Below are 10,002 nucleotides of genomic sequence, written 5' to 3' on the forward strand. Positions count from 1 at the left end.
AATATGAGTCACAAGTCATTTCTCTTCCTTGTGCCTCAGTTTCCCCTCCTTTCTGTAACAGGGAGGCTCCTCTCTGACTTCCTCCTCCCCTTTCTCTTCTCCTCACCCCTGTTGCAGCCCACGGGTGAATCCTTGTGCAACATGAGGAACTCGCACACAGTGCCCGGGGCTGATCCCTTGGCCCTGGGTCATCCGAGACGTGGCAGACAAGTGCAGGGCTGCCTCCCTTCCTCCTGTTTGCGAGAAGAGGAGTGGCTCACAGACCCAGGCTGCATTGCAGCTGGAGGACCAAGTCCAGAGTGCATGATTGCAAGGTGTGTTCCTTACCTGCCCCATCTGACCTGTCTTGGCTGAGATGAGTTGGCAGAATTACAAAAGCCTCTTCACAAGGTAGGAGGAACCGGGGCAAGGCAGCAGCAGGAGGCCTTGGTGACCCTCATCCAAGAGCTCAAGCCTGGGAAGCTACAGCCATGTTTCCTTTGCTCTGATGCCCACGAGACCCAGCTTTGGTGGTCACTCAGCTCCTCCACCCGCCCAGCATGAGCTCCACCATCTACACCAGCCTCTGGGACTTCAATGCTAGGACGGAGACAGAAATCAGCTTCAAGACGGGAGACCTCTTCGAGGTCATCGGGCAGGAAGGGGAATGGTGGTGGGCCACGAGAGTGGACGGCTCTGGGAGGCGCCTGGCCGAAGGTTACGTTCCTTACAACTACTTAGCCAAGCAGGAGACGATGGAGGCTGAACCGTAAGTCAAACCCTGCTGGGATCGCCACCTCTTTCATTCGGGAAGCCCGAGGGGAATGAGAGGAGTGAATCACATCTCCGCCTAGCTCTGGTGGGTCTGGGGAAGCAGTTTGATGTTGATGGGAGCATGCTTGGAGAGAGAGGTTTGGGTCCAACAGGCTATGAAAGTCCTTTATTTGGGATATCGAGTCCCCGGAGCTGCTGTCCAGCCCGGCCTAACATGTCGCAACCACAGCCACGGAGGGCAAGGCCAGCTTCCAAAATGGGCTGTTTTTTTTTTTTTAGTTTGATTGTTTTCCCCGGCTCCCTTATTGCTGCATACAAGGGAAGACCTCTAGCAAGGTCTTTCAGAGCCAAATTCATGCATGCACGTGTCACTGCAGACACCCCATGTAGCTGGGCACGAGCCCAGGGCTGTTAGCTGGGATGATCTGCTCAGGTCCCTTCCGACCCTACAAACTATGAAACTGTGGAGCTCAATGTTGGCGATTTTGCATTCCCGGCAGGTGAAGAGTTCAAGTGAATTCAACCCTTACTCTCTGGCCATAAATCTCAGAGAGATTACAGAGCCAGGTAACTGGGTGTGAATTTAACTTCCTGCTGGAGACTGGCACTGGCCAGCTGATGCTCTGTTATTCTCTACCTCATCTGCAAAGGTTGGCGGGGCGGTATGAGCTAGGAAAAAGGGGAATCTGAATGAATGAGTGGGTCCTAGGCAATGTGATTAGCCAACAGGAGGATGCACGCTTGCAGCCATGCTGGTGCCAAGGCTCAAGGCAAAGGCATGAGGGAAAGTTCAGGGAACTGGGATCTGGATGCTCCCTAAATGCAAGGGAGCTGGTCTCCGTGTTTCTGAATCCGGGGGTCAGAGTCCTGTCATCTTCTGAAGTTGGAAATCTGTAATCGGGGCAAAGCAAAACCCTAGCCGGCTTTGGGTTGCTAGCTCTGCAGTGCAGTCCCATACGCTAACCACCCAGAGGGAGTCATACCATACTCTGGTCTCTTCCTCCAGATGGTTTTTTGGGAAGATCTCACGCTCGGAGAGTTTGCACCAGGTGCTGGTGGACAGGAACCCGACTGGGGCCTTTCTGATCCGTATCAGCGAGAAGAAAGGAGCTGAATACGTGCTCTCAGGTAAAGGGACTGGGTTTGCCTTCTGCCCCCGCTCTGTGGTTCGATACCAGCCTTTTGGCTTCTCTCTCTGCACCTGGGATTTCACTCTGATCCCCTTCTCTGTGCTGGAGAAGACACTGCCTTGAAATGACCCTTTGGAAAACCTACCCCTTTCTGATCAAGCCTTTTCATTCAGGCTCTGTCATGTTTTGCAAAATGTAAAGAGGTTTTAGGGGGTGGCAGGGGAAGGGGTTGTTTTGTTTGATGGTTTCCCCCTGCTAGCTACATACAAGGCATTTATCCCCGGTAATAAAAATCCCAACTCTGCAGTTACACCAGAGAAACAGCAAAACCACATCAACAAAACATTTTCAACTGCCCAAAGCAAATAAATACGCTTCTTCCTTGTTGATGGTTCTTCGCTGTTACTCCAGGGTGTACAGAGGTTTGGTCTCCAATCTGATTATGTTGGCAATGAGAGCCCGTACAGCTCTTTCCCATGTATAAGACAGCGAGAACCAGAAATCTCAGGCTTATTCTGGTCCCTCAACCCCTGGCAGATGCATTGAGTTGACTTTCGGCTGAGATCTAGTATTTAAACTTTAGGTCCACTGGAGCTGCCACTAAAAATGCAAGGACTTAGGCAGACAAGGCTCTTTGGGTAAATCTGACATCTTTTATTAGAATAACTCAAATAGTTGGAACAACTCTTCTTTGCACGCTTTCGGGTACAAATACCCTTTGTCAGGCTGATGAAGCATCTGCAGTTGGTGCGTGCTCATTTCTTCAAGCTTTTCTGGCAGGAGCTCTGTTCTCCTCCGCTGTTGCCGCAGTCCGCCCTCTTACTGCTCAAGCCTTTCTCCTATATCCTCCAAGGTCAGGGCCAACCCCTCCGTTTCATGCTTCTTCAAGGGACTTTCCCCTTCTTCCTTGCAACGGGGGCTGGAATAGGGCCCCGTTGCAAGTGCCCACAACCCCAGCTGGAATCCGTAAGAGCATCCTGTTGCTCAGCCTCTCTGAACAGATGGCGTTTTCTCAGCTGGTGATCATCATGTCTCACACCGAAGAGCGCGAGAGGTGGGCAGACTCTGTTCAGCCCAATCCCCGGCCGCAGGGAAGATGCTGTCGCAAGTGATAGGTGCGTGAGGAGCCGCTGGTTCCCCGCGGCTTGCTGTCGGTTGCTGCGACTGGGAGGCATCCTTGCCTTGAATGACTGCTTTGTACCGAGTGCTCATCCTGCCTCTCCCTGGTTTCACAGTCCGGGATGACTCCGTGGTGAGACACTACAAGATCTGGCGGAGCGCCCAAGGGAAGTTTTACATGAACAAAACACAGTCATTCCCGGATCTGCCCAGCCTCGTGGAGTGCTACAAGGCAAAGAGCCTCTCCCACGGCCTCAAGCTGACCATCCCCTGCTGGAAGGTAAAGCCTGTGCTGGGACCCGGTGGGTGGCTCCAGGGATGCTGCTTGTGGTAAAAATGAGAACAAGGCTGATGTAGACTGGGATCGCAGCGCAGGGAGGTGGTGCGCCCAACACGGGCATGTTCAGGGCAAATCTTGTGGTCTGTTCTTACAAAGAAAATCACACAGATGGTCCTTCTAGGATTAGTCCTGATGGACAAGACCAGGGGGTTGATAGCAGAGGACTGGGGTTAGCTTTATGCACACCATTAAACCTCTATTAGTGGTAAAAAGACTCATGCCCACTATTGTGATGTCCTCACCCTGTAGATGCCATGTTAGCATGAGGCATCATACATCCAAATGTTTTATGCACATCATTAAACCTCTATTTGTGGTTAAAAGACTAATGCCCACTATAGATTTCATAGATTTCATAGACATTAAGGCTGGAAGGGACCTCGGAAGATCATCGAGTCCAGCCCCCCGCCCAAAGGGCAGCAAGTCAGCTGGGGTCATAGGATCCCAGCAAGATAAGCATCCAGTTTGCTCTTGAAGGTGTTCAATGTAGGTGCCTGAACCACCTCCGATGGCAGGCTGCTCCAGACCTTGGGGGCTTGGACAGTAAACAAATTCTTCCTTATGTCCAGCCTGAAGCGGTCTTGCAGTAGTTTATAACCATTCGACCTCGTCATCCCCTGGGGCGCTCTGGTGATGACTATTGTGATATCCTCACCCGACAGATGCCATGTTAGCATGAGGGACCAACTGTACAAATGTACTTGCTTGCCTAAAAATGCAGATGGGTGCCTAATGGGATTTCTGAAAGCATTCAAGCAAGTTGTGAATTCCCATTAAAATCAAATACCTTTGCAAAAATATCTCACCTTACCTCTGCTCAGTTATCAGTGAGCATCCTTGTCCCATGAAGAAATAACCCCAACAAGGGGGGACCCCTTGGAAATCTATTCTGATGTTTCTTACAGAGCTAATATTCTGCACCTGTTTCAGATCCGATGCTGAGCTAATATCCTGCTCCTATTTTGGATCAAGGGTGGGGGGAATTTTCCCAATCTGAAAATCTGATTTTTTTTCCTTGCAAATGTTTTGCCATTTAAGAAGAGACATGCAAAAGGAAATAAAGCAAATGTTCACCATTTATTTTCCACGTTTTCTGACAGTTGCTTATCTGTAGTGACAGTTTGTAGATACGAAGGGAGTTCAGGAATACACATTTAGAAAAAATGATTTTTTCCAGGGATCTCATGTAAGAAACCATAGGGCCTCATTTTCAGATGTGTGAGCACTCTCAGCTCCCATCACCTAAATTAGCTTGATGTTCAATGGTCTCCATGCCTTGGAAACACTGCGAGACTGAGAGTCGGAAACAGGCTCACGTTCGCTGGGAAATGGGTACCATGACCCCATGGTCTTGCCTAGCTCTGAGCGCCATAATTACATTTGCTACCACAGGGATTTAATTATAAGGTTAAGACCCGCCTGCTGTTTAACAACCAGATCTGAAGTGGTCTAAAACTTGCACAGTTACTACTGCATCTGTCACCCCTTTGCAAAGCGCACAAAAAGAGCAGGTGCTTCATTGTGGGCAGCTCAGAAGAAAAGGGTGGGAGGGAAGTCCAGTGGTCCCTGTTTCCCTTTGCTATAGCATGACATCATTGGGCTGGTTGGGTTTGGGTTTTTTTTGCATCCCACCCAAAATGATTGGTCATCTTCCTCCAACTTTTTCCATTAAATCACTGATTCTCAACCTTGATAGACTCAAGGCCCCCCTTCCCCCTTAGAAAATAGAAGTTTTTAGTTTTCACTTGTTTTTTGGCTGTAGAAAATGAGAGCAATTCTTCTGTTCCAAAGAATATAAAGATCTCAACCGGTCCAAATGGCTTTAATACTATCAATGCCTGTTTGAAATGTCTGGGTTTATCTTGTGAATCCTGTTTGCACGCCCAACAGTGCTAACACTGTGCGGCACCCCGCAGCACCCTTGAAAGGATCAGTGCACCCATCAGTGCATTAAGTAAATCATCCGGGACAGCAATGAAGACTGGTTACAGAGCCAACACTACCATCTAGCGACTCTTTATGTATTACACCAGTTTTTTCAGCACTCGTGTATGTGCACTGTGTTATGTAGTCCCCATCCTGCTTAATCCTCACCTTCAGAAATCAAACGCAGAACTAAATGAATCCCTGGTGTAAGCCTCTTGCAATCAGGGGTGTTATAGGAGAGTGTATGCAGCCAATTAGTGCATAAACACAAGTGAAGGGAGAGATCAGAGGCAACAGGATGGCAAGAACTGAAGATGTAGGCATTGCAATAGTATACGGGATGGGCAAAGGGTGCGGATGTGGAGTGAAGTTTGCAGAGAGTGAAGATGTGGTCACCAATCTTACCATTTCTAACGATGCCCATTTCATTAAGCCGGACATTTGGATGGAGAGGAATTCTGATCTTTAAGAAATTAATTCTCTTTTGTTTTGGAAGGGTGGATGCAACTTTTACTTGGCCAAACTGGCTGCTTGCAGACAAGACCCCTTCACTTTGCAGGGGTGTATAAAAAAGAAAGCAGTAGTTTGCAGTTAAGGGAAGTGTCTGTGGTCTAAGTACCTAGTGGCCACATACATCATACACCACTTCATTAATAGGAGGTATACTCAGATCACGGCAAGATTTGAGTGCCTTCATAGGAAGGACATGGTGGAAAATATGTATCCTGGAACTTGGCTCTGTGGTTGTAGAATGGGCACGGAAATCACAGTGGTTGTTTCCCCATCCCACTTTCTCAGGCTGAAATCCTATAAAGTTGTTCTCTCTTTGATCTAGCAACAGCACGAACCTCTCCCTCACTGGGACGACTGGGAAAGACCCAAAGAAGAGTTTAGTCTGTCCAAGAAGCTGGGAGCTGGGTACTTTGGAGAAGTCTATGAGGGGTACTGGAAAAACAAGGTCAAGGTTGCAATTAAAGTGATCCCCAAAGGTGAGAGGGAAAGAGCATGGGCTGGAATCGCTCCCCTTTAGAAGGGTAACACAGAGCAGTCAATTATCCTCCCTCTGCTATTTGTTTCTCTCCCTTTCTGAGTAGCTGAGACTGCCAAGCAAACTGAGTCTCTACCCTCCTACGGTCATACAGGAATTTGGGGGTGTCAGGAATGTCCTCCCCTACTGAAGACTGGCAAAGACTGGGGGTTTGGCTTTGCACTGCATGGTGGGGCATGGTCTTGGACCTTGGGTTCTCCAAGTATCTATGAAGCAATCACTTCTCTGCCTCCCTACTCTTGTGGTAGGGTATTTCTAGTTTGGGGCCTTGTACCTGTACATGAAGGTTCAAAGTGGTGATTCTGAGGGGGGATCTTTGGGTCGATGGTTTCCTGCAAATGCAGGGGGCTGGGAGGCTCCATGCTGGCACCACTAGGTTGGTGCCTTGGGCACCAAAGATGTCATTCGGTATACAGATCTCCATTCAGACAACTCATGCCCCCCTGTTCTCTCCTCCTGGCATGGGTCCTTCTCAGCGGACCTGACCTACCAGCGTACATTCAAGAACGAGTTCGAGGCCATGAAGAAGCTGCGACATAAGCACATCCTCTCACTCTACGCCATCTCCTCGGTCGGGGACCCAGTATACATCATCACTGAGCTCATGCCCAAGGGAAACCTGCTGGAGTTTCTTCGAGGTAAAGGTGTTTGAAGTAAAGCTGGGGGGCTGCCAAGAGACTTTGAACTGCAGAGGGTGGAGGAAGGGGTTCAAATGAACTTGTCTGATCAGGGAGGCCCCCAAGCATCTTGCCAGGGCTTTGACATGGGCTCCTTCATTACTGGAATAAAATTAGAGACATACTTTTATCCACAGAGTATCTCCCTCGGCTTCACTGGAGTTACAGCAGGGGTGGGAATGACCCACTGAATTTCAATTTCCATCCTCCAAAGAGCTGCAATATGAAGCTGACTTGTGCTAGGACAGAAGCCAAGGCTGAGGCTGCTTTGATGGCCCAGAGCTTTGCTTCCATCTATGCAGACAGGAGAGGAAAAAATGTAAATGAGTATTGATTGGAAAACTGGAACTAATACTTTGCAGGGCAGTTTTGGCTCAGCGCCGGAAATTGTGTCTCAATTTACAAGCTAGAAAAATGTCAGCTCCACAAGGTAGCATGTCACGGAAAGTGTGTCTCTGCAGACTTCTGTTCACACTTACACGCTCCCTTTGCAACATCTCACATGTACTTCTTGTTGGCTCTCTTGTCCCTTTGTCACCAGAGTCGGAAGGGGAGGACCTGCAGATGCTCGAGCTGGTTGACATGGCGTCCCAGGTGGCAGAGGGGATGTGCTACCTGGAGTCCCAAAATTTCGTTCACCGAGACCTGGCTGCCAGAAACATCCTTGTTGGAGAGAACAACACCTGCAAAGTGGGTGATTTTGGACTGGCCAGGCTTATCAAGGTACCGTAAATCAACTCAAGGCTGCAGAGGGTTTGGTTTGGAGGGGGTAGAGAGGAATTGTGATTAATGGGCTCCATGACCTTCGGCTGTTTGATGACCGAGCACCATAGATGGTGACCCATCGCCCCCCCTGCACACCTCTGTTGTCCATGCCCTTTGCCTGGGGATGATGCCATTGGAGTGAAGTTAAAGTGCACCTAAATTTGAACCCATGCATGAGGAGAACAAGATGGGAGCATTCATCATGTTGCTCCCTCAGGTTTCTCCAGCAAAGTAGTGTTTATTCATGTGAGCATTTCCCTCCTGGTTTATGGGAATGCTTATCAGGAGGAAGGTCCATGCACCTGCGCTGGCTCAAGCCTGATGCCCCTTCCATAGCTGTGATCTCGAAGAGGAAAATCCACCCTGATCTGTTGGCCTCCCCAGTGGCCATGAATTGGTGCAGTTGCATTGAACAATGCCCCACTATAGTACCCTCTCTTCCCCCTGCCCCCAGATTTGCCCTGTGGAAGGAGCAGGGCTCTGCCTCCATGGTGCATGCAGCTCCTCCTGCTCACAATCGCCTTGTGTTTGCAGGATGACGTGTACTTGTCCTATTCCAAAAATATCCCCTATAAATGGACAGCCCCTGAAGCCTTCTCCCAGGGACGCTACACCACCAAGTCCGACGTCTGGTCTTTTGGGGTCCTTCTGTTCGAAATCGTCACCCACGGGCAGATTCCATACCCAGGTACTGTGCCACTAATCTCAATTCAGGGTTTAAATGTGAAGGATGACGGTAGAAAGAGCTTGCTTTGGGTTGTGTGTAGGGGCCCAGGTAATGATGTTAGTCAGGGTCTGTGCTGAGAGGAAACCAGCATGTTGTGGGCAAGAGGTGCTGCACTTCCTGTTGCATTAAATAGCAAGCAAGACTAACGGTCAATGTTCTCGTTCTGTCCTAAATTATAGCAACGTTTGGATGCTTATCTTGCTGGGATCCTTTGACCCTAGCTGACTTCCTGCCCCTTGGGCAGGGGGCTGGACTTGATGATCTTCAAGGTCCCTTCCAGCCCTAACGTGTATGAATCCCATTTGACACCCCGAGTGCCATGTAACTCAAAGCAGGACTGAGCTCGGATGGGAGCAAATGTTCCTCCAGCTGTCTCTTCCTTCTCTGTTCATAGGTATGCAAAACAGTGAGGTTTGCCAAAGAGTCCAAGCCGGTTTCCAGATGCCCTGCCCACCGAAATGCCCACCGACCCTCTATGGCATCATGCGCAAGTGCTGGCACCTCCTCCCAGAGCAGCGGCCGACCTTCAAAGATCTCTGTGGGCTGCTCCAGACTTTCACCAACTACGAGAACCCAGAGTGAGCACTCGACCGGCAACGTTTTATGCACCATTTCCTTTCACCTCCTTCCGAGACCTGCATTTTGGTTATGCTGGTTCCCTCTGTGACGCGATACATGATGCACCATGCCGTGCTGGCTAATCAAAGGCTTTTCATTGCTTGTTCGTTGGAAAGCAGGAATACTTCTCAGTTCTTGCAGCGTCCCTCTGGAGTCTGAGTAACCTTCCTGGAAAAGAAGGCATTTATGCAGAAGCAAAGACTCGTGGCAGTTGTAGTCAACTGTTTTACTAAACAGCCCTGAGAGATTCAGGAAGGGAACGGCACAAGACAAACCCTTTGGGGATGATTCTCCCAGCAGTTTCCCTCTGTCCATGCTCCCAATGCACTTGACCCCTGCCGACCAGGCAGTTGTACGTGCTTGCCGAGCACCCAGAGGAGATGGTAAATCTTCACAGCACGCTTGGACGGTATAAATGCTTAGTAAAAATATGCCAATGACATGCATGTCCCATAGGAGTCTCTATTGGACCCCTCCCACTGTGAGGAATAAAGGACTCTTGTCTCTTTGTTAGCTGAGCAAGGCTCCAGGGTCTTGAAAAGGGATGAGGGTGAACCCCTATATCTTGCTGTCATCACATATGTTGTGTATAGTGGGGTTTACCCACCCTGGCCCAAAAGAAAACACCTGCTTCATTCTGCAACGTGTGGTTGGGAGCCCATAAACTGAACTACATCTTTGGGTAGTGTCATTTATCTTTAAGATTTTGATAGCCACAACTTGTAGAAGCAAGCCGTGGCCTACAAAGACCCAGGCTGCTAAGTGCCACAGTTGAAGTCTTGCAATACTGGATGTTGAAGCTGGGCTGTTGTCTAGCTATCTCCACCACATGCTGCAACACAGGGTTGATCCAAAGCAGGATCCTAGCTCTGGTTCTGCCCGTCCCTTTTGGAAAGGCA

At 49.4% G+C, this 10,002-nt stretch overlaps 1 protein-coding gene across 1 annotated transcript; it reads left to right on the forward strand.

Annotated features, from left to right (window-relative positions):
- Window positions 1-423: 423 nt before the first annotated feature.
- On the forward strand, window positions 424-9,587 carry PTK6 (protein tyrosine kinase 6). Its single transcript, XM_019510264.1, has 8 exons — window positions 424-748; window positions 1,760-1,881; window positions 3,119-3,282; window positions 6,104-6,257; window positions 6,793-6,954; window positions 7,535-7,716; window positions 8,293-8,446; window positions 8,880-9,587. The coding sequence occupies exons 1-8, from the start codon at window positions 540-542 to the stop codon at window positions 9,065-9,067; spliced, it is 1,335 nt and encodes a 444-aa protein (XP_019365809.1). The 5' UTR covers window positions 424-539; the 3' UTR covers window positions 9,068-9,587.
- The last annotated feature ends 415 nt before the right edge of the window (window positions 9,588-10,002 follow it).

The sequence above is a fragment of the Gavialis gangeticus genome, unplaced genomic scaffold (genome assembly GCF_001723915.1).
Source record: "Gavialis gangeticus isolate Ggan-Ray unplaced genomic scaffold, GavGan_comp1, whole genome shotgun sequence".
Lineage (NCBI taxonomy): Eukaryota > Metazoa > Chordata > Crocodylia > Gavialidae > Gavialis > Gavialis gangeticus.